This window comes from Ornithorhynchus anatinus, chromosome 16, assembly GCF_004115215.2.
Source record: "Ornithorhynchus anatinus isolate Pmale09 chromosome 16, mOrnAna1.pri.v4, whole genome shotgun sequence".
Classification (NCBI taxonomy): domain Eukaryota; kingdom Metazoa; phylum Chordata; class Mammalia; order Monotremata; family Ornithorhynchidae; genus Ornithorhynchus; species Ornithorhynchus anatinus.
This window is the reverse complement of record NC_041743.1, coordinates 6,620,230-6,641,716: the sequence shown is the minus strand read 5'-3', so window position 1 is coordinate 6,641,716 and position 21,487 is coordinate 6,620,230. Positions and strand designations below refer to the sequence as shown.

The window sequence follows — 21,487 nt, the reverse complement described above, 5'->3', positions numbered from 1 at the left end:
CAGAATGAGAGAGTAGGAGGCAAACTGCTTTGTTAATTTTGAGATTGTGAGCTCCTCAGGCGACAGGGACCACGTCTATTTCTCACCTGTTTGTTCTTTCCCAGTGCTTAGTACAGTGTAACTACCATTACCACTTCTACTACTTCTACTTCTGGACAGAGCTGCTTTTAGAAGTGTGCACGGTAGGCAGTCAGCAGAAGATGCCATCATTTGGGGAAATATCATTTAGTGGAGCGCCAAAGAGAAGTCCTGGACTCAGTGTGGTTAGGGGAATCAGGCTAAGGAGTGAAATTACCACATGGTCTGGAGTTTTGCTCCTTAATCCATTTTTTTTTCCACAGGAAGCAAGCAGCCCTTGCTTGAACTTGGAATGGGGCACAAGTCCAGGGAATCTGCCTGGGGCATCTAATGGCTTGGCTTTCTATTTTAATACTGGGAGCTGCACTCAGAAAGCACTCAAATTTTACTGTTTCTGCTACTACTATCACTACCACCCTATTCTCAAAATATGATTTCTATTTTTAAAAAACCCTAAAAAAAACACTAGGTGGCTACCCCAGTTATTAATCTGGACCGACCATTTTCTTTTGAAGGTAAATAAAAATAAATTCCACGAAAAACAGTATTGTGGCAGCAGCCTCTGGAGTACCTTCTATGAGAAAGAGTTAGGTCTCCTCACTGTCTATCCTCTGGTATCCCGTGCGGATGCAAAATGGTCAGGGCATTGCATCCGCCCCCTTCTCTCTCCGACCATCCCTGCTGAGCTGCTCTGCCTCTGAGTCTGCCTGATTGTCTCATAGCGGGATACTCAAGGCAGGCACATCATCTATCTCCTTCCCCTTGATCCATTTTGCCTGTCTTCTCGGGGAGATTAGAACAGCGACTCGAGACAGGATGAGGTTGTTCCTCCCTTCACTGTGGTGAGGGAATGTGTCTGTTTATTGTTATATTGTACTCTCCTGAGCACACAGTACAGTGTGCTGCACACGGTAAGATCTTAATAAATACGACTGAATGAAAGTCAATATCCCCAACTGGCTTATCCGGAAAATTGTCCAAGTAGGAAATTTTGGCTGCTTGTCTCGAAGTATGTATCGTGCACTGTGCTCTCTGATCACGTGTGGCTGCTGTACCAACTGTATATATGGAGGCAGCATGGCTTAGTGGCAAGAGCACGGGCTTGGGAGTCAGAGGACTTGGGTTCTAATCCCGGCTCCGCCACCTTGCTGTGTGACCTTGGGCAAGCCACTTCACTTCTCTGTGCCTCAGTGAGCTCATCTGTAAAATGGGGATTAAGACTGTGACCCCCACGTGGGACAACTGATTAGCCTGTATCTATCTCAGTGCTTAGAACAGTGCTTGGCACATAGGAAGCGCTTAACAAATACCATTATTATTATTATATTGGACACAATGCAGAGTCCTGCTATAAACAGGAACCAAAACATTTGGAAGTTTCCAAACGCTCAAGGCCATTCCATGATTTCCTAGAATTGCTTGGGGTGGTCTTGCAATGCAGAGATGTTTGAGAAAATAGCCCATGTCAAAACAGTTAAATATTTCATTCTATGATTTTAGGTAACCCCCTTTAATTTACATTTTTCACTCCTGGGCTGTGAGTGTGATATATAAATCATCAAGGAGCTAGGAGAGGACAGCATTCTGAAAGGAAGCAACCTCTGACAATGATTAATATGGAACTGCCGGCGGAAGTCTGGCAGCAAATAATGGCAACAGCTTATATAACTCAAAAAAATTACTCGGTAAAATGGACTCATATCTTTCTAAAATTTAGGATATGCTCTCTGATTAATTTGCTAAGGGACTTGTAAATGTCCCATATTCTTATTCCTATTAATATCTTGAGGGAAATACTTTTCAAAGACTATATTTAAAATTCTGATCATCTCTGCCAATTTCTTCATTCACTAATATTTACCGGATGTCCAGCGGTGGGCAGAGCTTTGCCTCTGCCCTGGAGGAGCTTACGATCTAATGAGGTAGACTGGTGGACCCAAGTTATACCCGCAGTGAGTAACACCAATGTGCAAATGGAGCAAATGCCAAAGCTATAGGTGGCTGATGGGATGACCGGATTAGCAGGGAATAGATCTCTCAAAAATGCAGGCAAAAAATTACGATCAATACCTCATAACGCTTTCTGCCTGAAATTTTGGTGAGGCCAAAAGAAACTACAAGCATGTTCAATGTCATTATCATCACCAGGAGCATGACTGAGCACCTACTGAGGGCAGAGCACTTTATTAGAATTTGGGGAACAAGTCTGGGAATAAAGATATGATCCCTGCACTTCAGAGAGTTTACATTCTAGTGAGGAAGCCATGCACTTCCCTCTCCATGTTTCCCCATGGTAGGGGGTTGCCCAGACCCAACCCAGGAGTCAGCCTGGGTATTGGGCTACAGCATGTCCCTCAGGGAGTTTCAGGGGCCTGAAATAGGTGGACCTGTGCTAGCTCAATCTCTGAGGCCAGGGAGGAATCACAACTCCTGGCAAGCCCAGCAGTTTCTAGAGACATTCACACTAATTTTGGTTGTCCACAGGCCCAACCTTGACTTAGTCTCCTCATTTTTAATGGGATATATTCAGCACTTACTATACGTCAAACACTGTTCTAAGTGCTGGGGTAGGTACAATCAATCAATTAAATGTATTTACTGAGTACTTACTGTGTGCAGAGCATTGAACTAAGCACTTGGGAGTGCACAATATAACATAAAAGAGTTGGAAGACACATTCCCTGCCCACAACATGCTTACAGTCCAGTTAATTAGCTCAGTCTCAATCCCTATCCACACGGGGCTCACAGTCTAAGTTGGAGGGAAAACAGGTACCCTAATTTTATGGTTGAGGGAACTGAGGCACAGAGAAGTTAACTTGCCAGAGGTCACACAGCAACTGTGATAACTGCATGGTTATTACTGTGGTTACTGACCGGTGCCCTGCTGATCATCTTAGCCCAGAGCCTATCTTAACCCAGGGGACGCCTGGGAGAGGAGCCTATTTCCTGGCTCTCGGAGAGATGGGCAGCTCAACCACAAGCCATCGGGGAGCCATATGGAGGTAGTGACGTGGAAACGCTGTGAGGGGGTGGGACGCTAGGAGGGAAACATAGGGGCCTGAAAGGGAATGACAGAAGCTGGTATCATGCCCTTGACTGCTGAACAAGCACTGAATAAACAAACAGTGCATAATCACTTTCCCCCAGGTAGCCGAGGAACAAGGGAGGAAGAATCTTCATATTTCTTAGTTGGGCAATTTACTCACATGCAGCAGCAATACAGCGGCAAGGAAAGACTGTCCCTGACAATAGCCAATGTCTTCATCATAGACAGAATAAGCCTAGAAGAGGAAGAAAGGGTAATGTTGTTAGAGTGGTGTACTGTATTATCAGCTTGTTCAGACACTGTTTCTAAAAACATTGAAAAAACATTTCGGCAACCAATCTGTCACCAAATTCTGCCACTTTTCACTCTTTAGTGCTTCACCGAAACCTCCCTTCCTTCCTACTCATGCAGAAATCACCCAATACCATTGTTTTAAAGGTAATTATTAAGCACTTTGAATGTGTCAAGCCCTGTTCTAACTGCAGGGGTAGATACTAGTTAATCCAGTCAGATGTAGTCTCTGTTCCACAGGGGACTTAGAATCTAAGTAGGAGGGAGACGAGGCACTGGATCCCCATTTTACAGATGAGGAAACTGAGGCACAGAAGAGTTAAGTAACTTCCCCAAAGTCACAAAGCAGACAAGGGGCAGAGCCGGCATTAGAACCCAGATCCTTCGACTCCCACACCCAGGCTATTTCCACTAGGCCACATTGCTCCCTTCCTAGTGGGCAGGGATCCTGTCCAGCGATTCTGATGTACAGCTCCATTCCTTTCCTCCTTCTAATTAGGATGCTGTAAGAGGCTCCTTGCTGGTTTCTCTTTTCTTCCAGCCCCTCCCCACTTCAGCCTATCCAAAATGCAGTAACGAGCATCACCATTTTTCCCAAAATCGATCAGTGGCATTTATTGAGCATTTAATGTGTGCAAAGCACTGTACTAAGCACTTGGATGAGAACTGGTGGAAAAGAACCACTCTGATCACCTCCCCAAAGCCAGTATGGCTCTAATTACAATAACTGCGGTATTTAAGCACCTACTATGTCAAGCACTGTTCTAAGCACTGGGGTAGATGCAAGTTAATCAGGTTGGACACTGTCCCCGTCCCATATGGGTTCACAGTCTAAGTTTCCCTGTTGACATCCAATTAAATGGTTTTCCACTAGTTTTTTTTTTTCCTCGTCTAGTTGCCTTCTCCCGTTTCACCCCAGATTGCTATGTGACCACGGGCAAGTCACTTAACTTCTCTGTGCTTCAGTTCCCTGATCTGTTTAAAAAAAAGGGGGTGGGGGGTGGGCATTAAGACTGTGAGCTCCATGTGGAACATGGACTGTGTCCAACCTGATTACCTTATATCTATCCCAGGACTTAGTACAGTGCCTGACACAGAGTAAGTACTTAACAATACCATTAAAAAAAAAAAATCAAAGGCATTCCAGACTAATGTTCCCCTCAACACCTTGGTTAAGCCACCTCCTAGAGCTTTTGTTGTTGTCTTATGCTGTCGAGTCACATCCGACACATAGTGACACCAAGGACGCATCTCTCCCAGAACACTTCACCCCCATCCGCAATCGTTCTGGTAGTGTATCCATAAAGTTACATGGACATTAAATATATCTGAAAATCTTGAGTACTCTTCTTCTCCAGTGGCCTCTAAATTAAGCATATCTGTAAATCTTGGGTTTACTGATTACTTGCACTCATATTCCTTTTGCCCTTGGCTCCCAAACTCTAGTCTAATTGTAAATTCTCCATTTTTTTGTTGGTCTCTTACTCCAATAGATGGGAAGCTTTCCAAGGACAGAGACCCTATCTTTCTATTCTTTTGTAATTTCCCTTGGCACAGGGTACAAAACTGTATTCTTGGTCCAAGAAATGAAAATGTCATTTTTCCTGACATTTTTGGTAGCAATTTTTCATATAATGAATTCCTTCCAAACTGTGGCATGCTGAACACAATTCATACCATGTGGATATGTAGGAAACTTTTAATATGGGTCTCCTTTACTACATGTTGGGGTTGCAAATTATGAGAAGGCAGGAGACAGTGAAATGATATAAAGTGAATCCGGTTTTATTCCCAAGGCTATCCACTGCACACTCCTTTAGGCTGAGCCAAGACTCCGCTTCGAGTCCTTGTACCATGACCCTGTCTGGCCTGTCAGATCTCCTAAGGCAGCCAGAGCCATCTCAAAGATGCAGAAGAAATGGCGTAGCCTTGTGGAAAGAATGCAGGTCTGGGAGTCAGAGAACCAGGTTCTAATCCTGGCTCTACACCTGCATGCTGTATGACCTCAGGCAAGTCACATAACTGCTCTGTGCCTCGGTTTCCTCATCTTTAAAATGGGAATTCAATACCTGCTGTTCAAACACCCTGCAACTGAGAGGCCTGTGTGGGACAGGGACTGTGTCTGACATGATTATCTTGTGTCTAACCCAGCCCCTAAACAGTGCTTGGCATATGGTACCACCATTATTAGTGACAAGATTATGCAGGAATCTTAGAGCCCTCCCAGGCACAGCTGAATCAGTCACAGGTCAGGGGGTGTTGGATGAACTGGGCTCATCTGAGTCTCCCCAAGTTCCCAGAGCCAGTTAAGAAGAGCTAAGATGTACTCTCACAGCCAAACTGGAGGAGCTTGTTGCGGGCAAGGAATGGGTCTGCCTACACTGCTGTGTTGTACTCTCCCAAGCACTTACTACAGTGCTCTGCACTCAGTAAGTGCTCAATAAATACCACTGATTGATTAATAAATTAAGGCTCAGCAGAGCCAGGTATTTTTATACTGGATTTGACTGGCTCAGGGTGGCGCAGCAAAGTCTGCTGGGGTGGAGGTCTTTCCATCCCACAGCTGTGGAGTGTGAGGAAAATTTGACTCCGCTAGTCTTCTGGAGCTGGAGTCAAGGCCTTCCCAATCTCCCTGGGCCACAAAGACCACGGGCCTGTGGGGTCATTTTGAGCCGAGCGTGCTCAAATCACTGAGAGGAGGCCAAAACTGTATTATCTCTGCATCACTCCCTTGCAAGGAAAATCACTGCAATTTGAAAAGAAGCATAAGGCTCAATCCAGGCAGAACGGTGCACGTAACCCAAAGGAGGCCTGGACACTTTGTAGGAGGCAGAGCGTGTTGAATACAGAGAGCAGAAACTTCAAAGAGAAAACCTTTCTGGATTCTCCCAACTCTCTTTTATGAACCCCAATGGGGCTACTTAAATCCTCAACATCTGTCGTGCTCTCTCGAAACTCCGATATATTCCATTTCTGTGTGTCATTCTTCACTGTAGCAGAGTGAATTTTCCTTTAATTAGCTTAACTTCTGCAATACTAGGAATGCTAATGGTCTCCGCTAATAAAACTCTCCTGGGCAATGGCAAGGTTGTCCGGTTACGACGGCGAGCAAAGGACGGATGCTGTTGATGGGAACCATCTGGATGGGCAAGTGCATGACCCCATTCGGCGCTGGGGTGGCCAGCGGAGAAGGTCCGGCGGGTCTCCTTCACAACCATCCAGCGGTAATTAATGAGGACCCCCGAGGCTTCTGGGGCCGTTACATTTCAGACGGAACCGCCAGTGGTTGAAGTTACTCGGCTCTACATCCGGCTCGACCAGACGCTGGTCTGGCTCTGGTGGCGGGGAGTTTAGTTAGCTGAGTAGCCTCCTTCCTACCATGGCTCAGCCCTAAAACGGAGCCCTCACTAATTAATGCCTCTGTCTGGGTCCAGGTGAAAGAAAAGGAAGAATGGGACAGAGCCTCTCCAATAGCAAACCCCGCTTAGCCTCCTGCTTTAAACCCATAGCTGAAAAGATGTGGAAGGGCCAGACAACTGTCCTTGCACCTGTGCACTGGGACAGTGTCGACCAACTCTATTATATAGTCCTTTCCCAAACGGTTAGTGCAGTGCTCTGCACATAGTAAGCGCTCAATAAACATCAATGATTGTTTGACTGATTTGCGGGGAGGAGATACTGACTTTTCCCCATCCTCAACAATGACTCCCTGAGGGTCTCCCGTGGGCAAGTAAGAAAAGCTACCTGACCAATCGTGAGTCTGTTTGTGTATGTGTGTGTGTACACGTGTGCCTGTTTCCACATGTGTTGACCACAGCTTTGTCCAATTACTTTTCAAATCTCCCTCTTTAACCTCTGGGCTGCCACTTCAACACTTCCACACCTCTTCACCATTAGGGAACTCATCCTTCTCTGCCCTTCACTCTTCATCATCTATGCACTTGGCTGTTTACTCCTTAAGTACTTTGATACTGAACCCAGCCCCACAGCATTTAGGTAAATATCCTTATACTCTATTTTCCCTATCCATAATTTATTTTAATGCCATTCTCCCTCTTTAGCCTCTAAGCTCCTTGTGGGCAGGGATCTGCCTACCCACTCTGCTGGACTGAAAACTAAAAAAAAAATGCATTCATTCATTCAATTGTATTTATTGAGCACTTACCGTGTGCAGAGCACTGTACTATGCGATTGGGAAAGTACAGTACAGCAATAATACAATAAAACGATGACTGACAGATGTACAGGTCTTTAAACTCTATTAATTCTTCCTGCCTGTAATTCATTTTAATGTCAGCTAGACGGTAAGCTCCTTGTCTTCTATTTCTATTGTACACTCAGAAACATTTAAATAGCAGCAGCATTTAAGTAACGCTACCTTAGTGGGATTTACTGTACTAGGTGCTTCGAAGTACAGGAGAATGATGATTAATATAGTGCTCGCACCCAACAGAAGCTCAATAAATGAAGTTGAATAATGAGGAAAACACTGTGAGGCACCAAAATGTGAACCTTTTTCAATGATCCCCAAGTTTATAATAAATTTATGTGACAATTAGAATTGGTCTGTAGGAGAGGAAAGACCTTCTTCCAGGAGCTTTTAAATTTTAATTACGAATCTTTCCAAAACCAGAGAAAATTAATTGAAAAGGACCTGTGTCAAAGATGTTGCTGAGGCTTTCTAACTTTTCAAGGCAAAGAGTGGTTTTTGGAAAGTTTCTAAGAAAAGAGATTCAGCTCTCCTGTGACATTCCTAATACCATTTTACTCATATTCTGATTAATATCTAAGAATACAGATAATCAATCTCTTCCCTCCCATTGCGTTCATTTGCTTTCTTAAAAAAAATTAAATAAGCAGTGAATCTAAACCTTGTTGATTTTTTGAAACCCACAAAAGCATATACTTCAACCACAGTATAACTGCACAGTATTATTAGCTTTTACTTAAAATGCAGATTTTTCAAATACTTCATATAAATAAATGTGAATCAGTTTTGGACTGTTCTCTCTCAAAAGGTTTACACAATCTGTTCACACAGTCTATCCACCTGTTCTTCATCAATCTGTCGCTATGTTTTGTCTTCTCTTTTCACTTATCCTTGTATTAAAACCAGTAGGTCAAAAAAAAAAAGTAAATTGACTTTTACTTAGGCCAAAGCTGGAAGAAAGTGGAAGTATTTACTGCTGTACCTACTGGGGAACTCTAGCTCTCTGGAAGACTTCTGTCTCTCCAGCTCTTTGACCTGGGCTGGCAGGAGATCCTTTCAGTGAGTCCAAAGGGGTGAGGACTCCACTCCCACTTTTTTCCCCATAAAGTGAAGGAGGAGGTGGGAGTTGAGTGTCATTAAACCCTTTTCTTTCCATTCTCCCTCATCCCCTTTCCATCTGCGGTTAAACTGCATACAGTAATCAATCAATTTACTGTGCCCTGACTATGTACAGAGTACTGTTCTAAGCACTTGAGAGTGAAAAGTACAAAAGTTAGTAGACATAATTCCAGCCTACAGGGAGCTTTCAGTCTAGAGTAATGTTCTCTCCCAGTCATTTAGGATAGTGTTCCATATTCAGTTGATGCTCAACAAATACTACTGATGCAGAGAGCTGGAAAAAAAGGCTCATAATGGGTGAATGCCTAGAAATCAGGCTTAAACCTTGGTGGGGATGTCTTTTGGATTTAGAGGGAGAAAAGCTGTCAGTGAATCAGTGGTATTTATTGAGGCCTTCCTTTGTGCAGAGCACACTACTAAGTGCTTGGGAGAGTATAATGCAAAAGTGTGGGTAGACATGATCCCTGACAACAAGGAGGAGAGCCCTAGGGTAGGGGGAGAGGGATAATTTCAAGGCCAGGTTTCTGAAGCACATATTTCAAGAAGCACTCCCCAGGTGGACAAAAAGTCACAAGCAAGGGATTGAAGCAGGAGTCTTTGAGAAGCAGTGTGGACTAGTGGAGAGAGCAAGGGCCTGGGAGTCAGAGGATCTGGATACTAATCCCGGCTCTGCCGCTTGTCTGCTTTGTGACCCTGGGCAAGTGACTTCACTTCTCTGGGCCCAGGTTGCTTCATCTGTAAAAGGATTAAGACTGTGAGCCTGTGTGGGGCAGGGACTGTATACAACTGGATTACCTTGTATCTACCCAGGTGCCTTAAACAGTAACTGGTACATAGTAAGTGCTTAACAAATACCATATATTATTATTATTATTGTTTTAGCCCGGGTGATTCACAAAGGGATGTTTGACTTTTATAAAATTAGGACTGCAAACCAGAGATGTCCTTTTCCTTCCCTTCCTCCCCATTTTCTCTCCTCAACTCTCAGAGCCTCTCCCATGTGTGACACTAAACCCCTTTGCATACAAGCTAAGTAAAACGTTTTGGAACTGTGTAGTGCCTACGAATGACAGCACTTGTTTTTATCACTGAGTGGAAGATTCTCATATGGGAATTACAAAATAAGTACAGGCCTCCACAACTACTGCCAACAAAACTGAACCATGATCATTTCTCATAAGCCATTTAGTTGAGTGTCACCGTTTTCTAGAATTCCATTTAGGCTTTTATCTTCTAGGATACAATCTAATATTAAATGTTTATCAGGACTAATACCCCCTATAAGTTGGTTGAGCTTTCCTGCTGCGTCTGTCTACTATACATCTGTGCCATGAGCCAAATGCCTCCCCACCTTATTTTTTATTATTTTACTAGTCAACCATGTCAAAATGATGAATTATAGAAAACAATCACAACTGGCAAACAAAATGCATTTGAGCTGTGAATATGGACTGAATTTTAGCAATCTGTCACCTATGTTTTCAAAAGCAATCTATACACTGTCTCTTTTAGTACAAAACATAAGACTGTGAGCCCCTTGGTTTCTATTCTCGGGGTGTGAATCTCCCCTCCATTGGGACTCCAGGGTTGTTGGACGGGCTCCTAAAAGAATGGTGCTTTCTGCCACAACTAGAGTGGGGCAGAAATAATTAATCATCAGTCATATTCATTTTGCACTCACTGCCTGCAGAGCGAACAATCAATCATATTTATGGAGTGCTGTGTGCAGAGCACTGTTCTAAGCCCTTGGGAGATTACAATAAAACAGAGTTGGTAGACACCTTCCCTGTCCACCAAGAGCTTCCAGTCTAGAGGAGACAAGATGTTAATATCACTGAATTTAAGCAAGAATGACAAACCAGCCCAACAGCCACTGTAGTGGCTTAATACACCATACAGGTAGTTGATCAAGTAGCTGGGCTTTCACATAAGGATAAATTGTTTAACGGTGCACTAAGTGTTTGGGAGAATACAGTACAACATTTGGTAGGTATAATCCCTGCCCAGAAGGAGTTTAGAGTCTAGTGAGCCTGTCTTTCCCATTCTTGGAATTTTGGGAGGGAGGGGATTGCTTCAACCAGGAGCAGGAGAAGTAATGTGCTGCTCATCTTATTATTATTGTATGGCCTACTGGATAGGCCAAGGAGTCAGAAGGACCTGTATTCTAATCTGGGCTCTGCCACTTGTCTGCTCTGTGACCTTGGGAGAGTCACTTAACTTCTCTGTGCCTCAGTTAACTCATCTGTAAAATGAGGATTAATACTGTGAACCCCATGTGGGACATGGATTGGGTCCAACCTGATTATCTTGTAACTACTCCAGTGCTTAGTACAGAGCCTGGTACAGAGAAAGTGCTTAAAAAAACATAAAAAAAGTTCACACAGACCTAAGTAGGGAGTGAGGCAGCTGTGAAATAACTGGAGGGGAGGATCAAGGTACTCTCTCTTTATTCATCCCCCTCTCGGAGCCCCACAACACTTATGTACTTATTGGTAACTTATTTATTTATATTAATATCTGGGTCCCCCTCTAGACTCTAAGTCTGCTGTGGGCAGGAAATGTCTGTTTATTGTTACACTGTCCTCTACCAAGCACTTAATACAGCATAGAGCAGGTGCTGAATTCATTCATTCATTCACTCATATTTATTGAGACTGACTGGAAAAACATTCAAAGTTCTGGTGAATTTGGTTGGAATCAGGCATATTTCTGCAAAAACGGTTCCGTATGACATTCTCACATTATTCATTCATTCATTCAATAGTATTTATTGAGCGCTTACTATGTGCAGAGCACTGTACTAAGCGCTTGGGATGAACAAGTCGGCAACAGATAGAGACAGTCCCTGCCGTTTGACGGGCTTACAGTCTAATCGGGGGAGACGGACAGATAAGAACAATGGCACTAAACAGCGTCAAGGGGAAGAACATCTCGTAAAAACAATGGCGACTAAATAGAATCAAGGCGATGTACAATTCATTAACAAAATAAATAGGGTAACGAAAATATATACAGTTGAGCGGACAAGTACAGTGCTGTGGGGATGGGAAGGGAGAGGTGGAGGAGCAGAGGGAAAAGGGGAAAATGAGGCTTTAGCTGTGGAGACGTAAAGGGGGGATGGCAGAGGGAGTAGAGGGGGAAGAGGAGTTCAGTCTGGGAACGCCTCTTGGAGGAGGTGATTTTTAAGTAAGGTTTTGAAGAGGGAAAGAGAATCAGTTTGGCGGAGGTGAGGAGGGAGGGCGTTCCAGGACCGTGGGAGGACGTGACCCAGGGGTCGACGGCGGGAAAGGCGAGACCGAGGGACGGTGAGGAGGTGGGCGGCAGAGGAGCGGAGCGTGCGGGGTGGGCGGTAGAAAGAGAGAAGGGAGGAGAGGTAGGAAGGGGCAAGGTGATGGAGATCCTCGAAGCCTAGAGTGAGGAGTTTTTGTTTGGAGCGGAGGTCGATAGGCAACCACTGGAGTTGTTTAAGAAGGGGAGTGACATGCCCAGATCGTTTCTGCAGGAAGATGAGCCGGGCAGCAGAGTGAAGAATAGACTGGAGCGGGGCGAGAGAGGAGGAAGGGAGGTCAGAGAGAAGGCTGACACAGTAGTCTAGCCGGGATATAACGAGAGCCCGTAATAGTAAGGTAGCCGTTTGGGTGGAGAGGAAAGGGCGGATCTTGGCGATATTGTAGAGGTGAAACCGGCAGGTCTCGGTAACGGATAGGATGTGTGGGGTGAACGAGAGGGACGAGTCAAGGATGACACCGAGATTGCGGGCCTGCGGGACGGGAAGGATGGTCGTGCCATCCACGGTGATGGAGAAGTCTGGGAGCGGACCGGGCTTGGGAGGGAAGATGAGGAGCTCAGTCTTGCTCATGTTGAGTTTTAGGTGGCGGGCCGACATCCAGGTGGAGACGTCCCGGAGGCAGGAGGAGATGCGAGCCTGAAGGGAGGGGGAGAGGACAGGGGCGGAGATGTAGATCTGCGTGTCATCTGCGTAGAGATGGTAGTCAAAGCCGTGAGAGCGGATGAGTTCACCGAGGGAGTGAGTGTAAATGGAGAACAGAAGAGGGCCAAGAACTGACCCCTGAGGAACTCCAACAGTTAAAGGAAGGGAGGGGGAGGAGGCTCCAGCGTAGGAAACCGAGAATGATCGGCCAGAGAGGTAAGAGGAGAACCAGGAGAGGACAGAGTCCGTGAAGCCAAGGTGAGATAAGGTATGGAGGAGGAGGGGATGGTCGACAGTGTCAAAGGCAGCAGAGAGGTCAAGGAGGATCAGAATGGAGTAGGAGCCATTGGATTTGGCAAGAAGGAGGTCATGGGTGACCTTAGAGAGAGCAGTCTCGGTAGAGTGGAGGGGACGGAAGCCAGATTGGAGGGGGTCTAGGAGAGAATGGGAGTTAAGGAATTCTAGGCATCGATTGTAGACGACCCGTTCTAGGATTTTGGAAAGGAAGGGTAGTAGGGAGATAGGACGATAACTGGAGGGGGAAGTGGGGTCAAGAGCGGGTTTTTTTAGGATGGGGGAGACGTGGGCATGTTTGAAGGCAGAGGGGAAGGAGCCCTTGGAGATTGAGTGGTTAAAAATAGAAGTTAAGGAAGGGAGGAGGGCAGGGGCGATGGTTTTAAGAAGGTGAGAGGGAATGGGGTCCGAGGCGCAGGTGGAGGGGGTGGCACTTGCGAGGAGGGAGGAGATCTCCTCTGAGGATACTGCAGGGAAGGATGGGAAAGTAGGGGAGGGGGTTGTTGGGGGGGAGGGGAGAGGCGGAGGGGTGACTTTGGGGAGCTCAGACCTGATCGTGTTGATTTTCGTGAGGAAATAGGTGGCCAGATCATTGGGGGTGAGAGATGGGGGAGGGGGAGGAACAGGGGGCCTAAGGAGAGAGTTAAAGGTCCGGAACAATCGGCGGGGGTGACGGGCACATTAGGCTGCAGGGCCGGCATAGTGTGGGTAATGTCACCGGCCATCCTAGTGCAAACGTATGCATATCTGTCCTGAATATGTTACTAAAGGCGAGATCCCGCCCATGCCTGGGAGTATGGCTGAATTGATCTATCTACATCTGGAAATCCATTCCAGATAGTTCCTTGCTACATTTGCCACTTTCAGGGTTTGCTACTTTTTGAAATTTCCTCTTGGTAGCCCCGTTCGCCTGAAGTCTCTGCTGAAGGAAAAGCAATCACTCTCCCCATTGCCGCACACCAGGCTGGTTTATTTGTGGCTGTTGATTGATTATGGTATTTATTAAGAACTTATTATGTGCCCCATGTTGGGATAGATACAGAATAAAAAGTTAGATGTGATCCCTGCCCCAAGGGCTCACAAGCTAAATGGCGGAGGATAGACGAGTACAAAGTGGGAATAAGCTACAAACAATGGGAGCAATTAAGGGTATAAAACAGATGAAAGGTTTTGGAGAGGGCAGTCTTTAGGTGTTTGATGACTGTTCCAGGACACAGTCATTTGTTACAAAGTTCCTCCTTCCCAGTGAACTAACAGGCCTAAAATCTCTGGGTGCTTTCTGCTCAATCAACCAATTAATGGTATTTATTGAGCGCTTAATGTGTGCACAGCACTGTATTAAGCTCTTGGGAGAGGAAAATACAGTAGTGCGGGTAAATCTGATCCCTTTCCACATGGATCTTACAGTGAAGGGGGAGAGAGAGAGACATCAAAGTAAATTACAGGTAGGTAGGGGAAATGTCCGAGTGTAAGGATATGGACATCTGTGTGGTGGGGCTGAGGGTTGGCGAGTATCAAAGTACTTAAAGGAGTGAACACCCAAGTGCGTCCGTGAGTGAGGTAGAGGGGATGGCAAATAGGGTGGGGAAATGGGGGATTCTTTGGGGAGGCTTCTTGTAGGAGATGTGATTTCAACAGGGCTTTGCAGAGGGAAGAGTGGTGGTTTGGCAGATAGGAAGAGGAAGGGCGTTCCAGGCCACAGGGAGGATGTTTCTGTCCTTTCTAGCCAGGGGCATTAATTCAATAAAAGTGTGTTTAATTAGTACTGTTTAAATTGTAATTGATTCTGAACATCTTACTAGTTCTACAAGGGGCATTAATGCAAGTCTTTTCTCTCTTGGTCTGCTGGTATTAACACGCGTATCATTTTGTTTGTATTTATAAATATTCTGTATCCAAAAGTTAAAATGTTTTCCCATCCGGAAAAATAAATCTCTAAAAGAAGCTTCATCCTCAATTGCATTTTTTAACTAGTTCTGAGAAAGAACTTTATGATTCTTCTCCTTATAAGTACCAAAAGCAAAACTTACTAACAAAAGAACTGGGAACAGATGCACTCAGAACTTCCAACTCTCCAAACTCCCCTCTAGATTCTAAGCTCCTTGTGGGCGGGGATTGTGTCTGCTAATTCTACTGTACTGAACTTTTCCCAGTCAATCATATTATTGTGTGCTTAGTGTGTTCAGGGCACTGTACTAAGAACTTGGGAGAGCACAACAACAATATAACAGATGCATTCCCTACCCACAACGAGCTTACAATCAATCATATTTACAGAGCTCTGCACTGCACTAAGCACTTGGGAGAGTACCACACGACAATATAATAGACACATCCCTTGCTCACAAAGAGCATACAGCCTAGGTTCAGTGCTCTGCACACAGTAAACACTCAATAAATACTACTGATTGATTGATTGAGGCACTTTTCTCTTGAGGACCCTTGTGGGCAACGAAGCTTCCTGGAGGCAACTGAGAAAGGCCAAAATTTGATTTATCAACTCTGCAACTTCCCTCCACCTGTTGATGCCAAGAGAGGTGCCAACCTCGGTACTTGCCCCTCTCCCAAACTGCTGCAGTGGACTGGAAGCAGCCAGGCCATCCACTAAAGGTTAACAATCACGAAGAGGCTTCATTCAAGTCATTGAAAGTCTAAGAAAACAGAAAGATGCACTGCAAACAGCTGCAACCTCCCCAAAACAAAAATGGTGGAAGGGATTGCCACTTTCCCATCCACCCATCCTTTCTGTAATGTTCTCTGTTGATTCATCCTGATAATGATCATAAGCAGAGGTGTCACCTTCATACATTACAGAGACTCACTTTCAGGAGGAGGGGAGTTAGAGAAAAGTCTCCATGAAGCAAATCCCAATGGTAAGAGAAACTTTGAACTAAGTTACTTTAGAACCAAGTTGTTAAGCCTGTCCTAAGGGTCATACAAATGAGGGAAACAATACCGACTCTATAAATAGATGTCTGATATGGAATAATCTGCACACTTGAAAAGATGAATGCAGAAGGCTATGGGTACTCAGAAATAGGCACATAGCAATTTTCTTATCTAATAGAATTGGCAAAATTCCTAGATGTACATTTCACCTCATGTAATTCAAAAGCAAAAAAAATAACGCTTGATAGTTTCATATTGAACTAAAAAATGATTACAAAAAAATAAAAGATTGAGATTCGGTATCTTACTGATAAATATATTTTTAGAGGGAGTTGGAAGGCTTTCTGCTTTCCTAGAATGAAACTGACAACACTCAAGTACTCTTTTTCCCCCTACATGACAATTATACAATTATTATCATTCATTAACATCTATTCACTTCTGACAGCATTTGATAGCATACAAAAGATGTAGAAGAGGCCTTCCCAACTTTCTATTAAGAAACAGCATTAGTACTAATACCTAAGAATCGCTGACAGGAACTCAGATGCCAACACAAAAGACAGAAGATTTGAGTTTCCCTTCCTAAATTTTCCATCATAAAAAAGTATTAATACTAACCCCTAAACCAAGGGCTGTGCACTTTGCTGCTCTAAACCTGAGAAGGCTGTGTGCTCTTGTCTTAAAAAAGCCAATTCTAATCTGAAAGTCAGCTCCATCAAATCATCAAATTTGCAATCCATTTTCCTGGGCATTCTAACCTACTGTACAGCTTTATGTCACAACTCAGCACAGGAGCCCTCCAAGGCATTTCCTTGAGAGGGAGCCGATGGGATGTTTTTTCCCTGTTGGATGGTGAGCCTCTGAGTACAAATGAGGTCATTTGTCTGGGAGACAGCCACCCAGGGGTGCAGATGCTTCAAGGCAGCCCTCTCGTTACTCTGCCTGGGCTCCGGAAACTGATGATTCTTCCTTAGGTGACAGCACCCTGAAATGCTATCAGTCAGGCGACCAATGGGGAGGTGACAATGGAGCATTAGATTGCAAGAACGTTGGTTCTGTCTGTACAGTGCAATCTCGACAAGTGTGAAGTTTGCCCTTGACAGATTCAGCCCCCAAAGAGACTTTTCTGTGGAAAAATTCCTTTGGAAAAAGTTCACTGACTCTATGCCTCCACAGACAATGAATCACACTGAACGCTACTTCTTTACATGTTCGTAATCCATATCATTTTGTATTCTTACAGTGGTGTAAACTCAAGGATAGCACACTGCTCTAAAATCTGAACCAATCTATTATCCCACGAAATTTGGGTGTGGGGGGGATGTCAACTAGTTCAAACAAAGGTGGCAGCATGGATCACACTGAGAACCCAAGCTTGCTGGCCTCCCAGGATTTCCAGGCTGAGAGGAGTTAGCATCAGAAAACCAATATCTACAGCTTTGGTGCCCTTTCCCATTATCTTGGGAGACTTAGATCTTGAACTGGAAATGACAGTTGAAACAACCATGTATTGATTTAGGTTCTTTATCCCACAACGGGATTCACTGGTGCTCAGTAGGTGCTGAAAAAATGAGAGGCAAGTCATGGCTTTTAGTTCCCACATTGCTACTCACTGACTTGCAGGAAAAAAGTATTACTCAGATGCTAAATAGTTTGGCTTTCTGACTCAGAGTAGGAAGCCAACTGTGCCTTTTTACTCACTCAGAAAATGGGCCTGACCGCCCCCCACCAACTCCCCAGACCCAGGAGGGTCAACTTGGGCAGTATGGAGCACCAGGAAAAAGGAAGGGGTAGCTGAACCCTGAGGCATGAAGCAAAAGAAGAGGGAAAATGGCTCCTCCGGCAGTCTGCCTATTTGGTGGAGCCAGCCTTGCTCAATAAGCCCCCCTTTTCCTCTGCTCTCCCTCTCCTCCCACTGCCCCGACTCGCTCCCTTTACTTTACCTCCCTCCCCGCCCAACAGCACTTGTATATATATATGTACCTATTTATAATTATAATTCTATTTATTTTTATTAATGACGTGCATTTATCTATAGTTCTATTTATTTATAATGATGCTACTAATGCCTGATTACTTGTTTTGATGTCTATCTCCCCCCTTCTAGACTGTGATCCCGTTGTGGGTAGGGATTTTCTCTATTTGTTGCTGAACTGTACTTCCCAATCGCTTAGTACAGTGCTCTGCATACAGTAAGCACTCAGTAAATACAACTGAATGAGTGAATGAAATTAGGTGGTCTAGTGGATAGAGCACGGGCCTGGGTATCAGAAGGACCTGGGTTCTGATCCTGGTTCTGCCACTTCTCCGCTGGGTGATCATGGGCAAGCCACTTAACTTCTCTGTGCCTCAGCTCCTTCTTCTGCAAAATGGAGATTTAGACTGTGAATCCCATGTGGGACAGGAACTGTGGCCAACCTGATTAGCTTGTAAATACCACAGTGCTTAGTACAGTGTCTGGCACATAATAAGCATTTAACAAATACCAAGAAAAAAATTCAAGCAGGGTTGATATGAAAAATGAGTATTAAGCCATTGAAAATCACTATTCTAGATACCATTATAGATATACTTCTCAGATGTAGGGAAAGGAAGCCAATTTTTGTTGCTACAATCATTAGTATTTTAATATATTTTACTTGTGCCATTTTTCACAAGCTATCCATGTCTAAGTTTTTAGGGGGCAAAATTGAATTCTCAATGGTTTTACTATAAACTCCCTCCTATTCTCTACCTCCCCACAAGTAAAATGTCAGCTTTATACTACCCCTAAAGTCTCCGGCTTGGCCTGAAGTTTTGATTCTTGCTGAATTTCCATCCGCTTCCACTTTTTTTCACGTTATACCCTAATGATGGCACTTAGCCCTTTGATTGGAAGGCTACACTGACTCCAAAGAAACTACTAAGTTATTTCATAAAAGCTCTTGGGGAGCTTCTGTCCAAGAGCATGAAGAAATGTTTAAAATCTCTTCAGGCACACTTAATAGCATAACAAATCACTCATTCTCTTTTTACCAATCTAGCTTCATAAACCTGACCTTTCTACTAGTACATTCTCAGAAGAAAATCCATATTTGCAAATCACATTACTGCATTCCAGTTAAGCACAGATTCACAAAGAGGTAGTCTTATTCATATGTAAATTGAATGGGACAAGAGAACAAAAATAATCCTGTGCTTGGAACAATAAAACAATGTTTATCCAGGAAAAAAAAAATCTCACTGCAATCTGCAATCCCTGAAGAGTCAAAAAATAGAGATAAACTCCTAAACTAGTGTTGCTGCTGCTTCTAAATTTACCTTGCTTTAAAGCAATATGAAGTGTCTATTTTGTAGAATATCAGGGGGCCCTTGCACATCCTTAAATAAGATGACAAATTGAGCTACTTTTAAGGAAAATAGTAATAGTATGAGTAGTAACAGCAGCAGCATTTATTAAGCATCCATTTGGTATGGTGTACTGTACCAGATGATTGGAAAATACGTAATACCGATGTGATACAGTCCCTACCCACAAATAGCTTACACTCTAATAATCCATCGACCCATCATAGGTATTTACTGAGGGCTTACTGTGCATAGAGCACTGTCCTAAGGTTTGGGAGAGTACAATACAATGCAGTTGGTAGACATGTGCCCTGCCCACAAGGAGCTTACAGTCTACAGGGGCAGACAAGCAATAATATTTGTCAAAATAAATAAATTGCCCGGGCAGATATACCCAAGTGCTAAGGAGGGTGCTAAATGAGCAGGGCGGAGGGGGCTTATTTTGCATCCTAAGCAACTGGAGTAGTTCTGGTTTCCTTTTGAGGTATTGTACATGCCACCCATATTCAATAAGTGACACATCTGGAATTCTAAATAGTTCGTAAGCTCGTTATGGACAGGAGTGTGCTAATTCTCTTGCATTCTCCCAAGGGCTTAGTATAGTGCTCAGCATCCAGGAAGCGCTCAATAGATACAATTGATTGATTGATTCTTTAACAGCCTGAAAGAGTTCAAACAGGGGAGGGCAAAACTAAGAGAATATCCTTCTCCTGCCCCACCTCTGAAGAGCTGTGGAAACCTCTAATAAGAAAGGTTAGGTTGCGTGGGCAGATCAGCTGATGGAAGAAGAGAGGGCAGATGTGGAGGGCCGTGGGAACCTTATCTCTCCTTGGTCCCCACACCAGGAGAAGGTGCAAAAGACCCCCTGTGACCCATCCACCAAGGCAGGCTCAAATCAGTTTCTGCTGACGGTGATTTTAATGACTTGGGGACTTGCTGGAAAAACAATTCAGCAGGCCACACATCGGCGAACAGCATTTTGAATTGCACCAGGTACAATTTCCTAATATAGAGAAGTCAACTAGGGCAAGATACCCTTCTTGATATAATTCTTACTGACAGGGAGGAATTAGTCAAGGATCTAAAGGTGGATAGAGACTGGGGAAAGTGGTCACAGGATGATTGTGTTTAAGATCCTAAGGGAAAAGAGGAGAAACAGCAGCAAAAATACAGAAAAATGAAATTCTGGAAAGAAAAGTTTTACAGATTTAGGAAGAGTCAGAGCAAAGAAAAGCTAAGAGGGAAAGGGGCTGGCTGTTCCTGCAAATTCACGAACAAAGCAGAACAATGCTGGGTAGCACAAGAACGATAACAAGGTAGTGTGAAAATGCAGATGCTTTTTTTCCCCTTTTCTTTTCAGAAAAGGATCAAGGCAAGTCCCACTTGCAGAGGAAAACTGGACAGCCGAAGTAGAATAGGAAGAGAAGTCATTAAAGAGTATCTAAGAACAGGGGATGTATTTAAATCAGCTGGGCCCCATCATCGTCAATAACAGTATTGACTGAGTGGCTCCTGTGGGGACAGTTCTGTGCTAGGTTCCTGAGAAACAAATAGAAGAAGTAAAATTTATTGAACAAGAGTCCTTAACATTGAAGAACAAGAATAAATCACTTCTATTGGCTTCTAAATATATCACTATCTTATTTTCGCTTTACTCTCACTCTCTCGGGGAGCTCATCCGCTCACATGGCTTCAGCTTCCACCTCTGTGGATGATGCTCGAATCTATCTCCCTAGCCTTGACCTCTTTTCTGACCTGCCATCCGCATTGCTTCTTGCCTCCAAGACATCTCCCCTTGGGTGCGCTCCCAGCACCTCAAACTCAAGTCTAAAATATACCTCTGGAAACCCACTTCTTCCCCTAACATACCCATATCAGTCACTGCCACCACCTCTTCTCTACTCTGGAAGCTAGCATCTTCAATGTCATCCTCTACACTTGATCATTCAACTCTCACATTCCATCTACTGCCATGTACCGCCAGTTCAGTCTGCACAGCATCTTCCGGATCTGCCTCTTCTTCTCCACCCAAACTATCACCCTGGAACGAATTCTGTTTGGCCTCAGTTAGACCGGGGCATAAGCCTCTCTGCTGGCCTCCCAGCCGCCAGCCTCTCCCACCTCCAATCTATACTTTGCGTTGCTGCACAGATCATCTTTCACCTCTCCCCCCTCCTCAAAACCATCCCTAGAGGTCCTATGTCTCCACATCACATAAAGACTCCTGACAATCGATTTCAAGGCTCTCCATTCTCTGGCCCTACCTTACATGATCTGCTTTCTTCACCTGCTATTCC

At 44.4% G+C, this 21,487-nt stretch overlaps 1 protein-coding gene across 4 annotated transcripts in view; it reads right to left on the bottom strand.

Moving 5' to 3' along the window:
- Window positions 1-21,487, bottom strand: part of RABGAP1L (RAB GTPase activating protein 1 like) — a 409,469-nt gene that overhangs the window by 137,465 nt on the left and 250,517 nt on the right. For all 4 annotated transcript variants that reach the window (XM_029080877.1, XM_029080879.2, XM_029080878.1 and 1 more), the window contains one exon: window positions 3,287-3,361. In XM_029080877.1, the coding sequence (XP_028936710.1) occupies window positions 3,287-3,361 (75 nt within the window). The remainder of the gene's footprint in view (window positions 1-3,286; window positions 3,362-21,487) is intronic.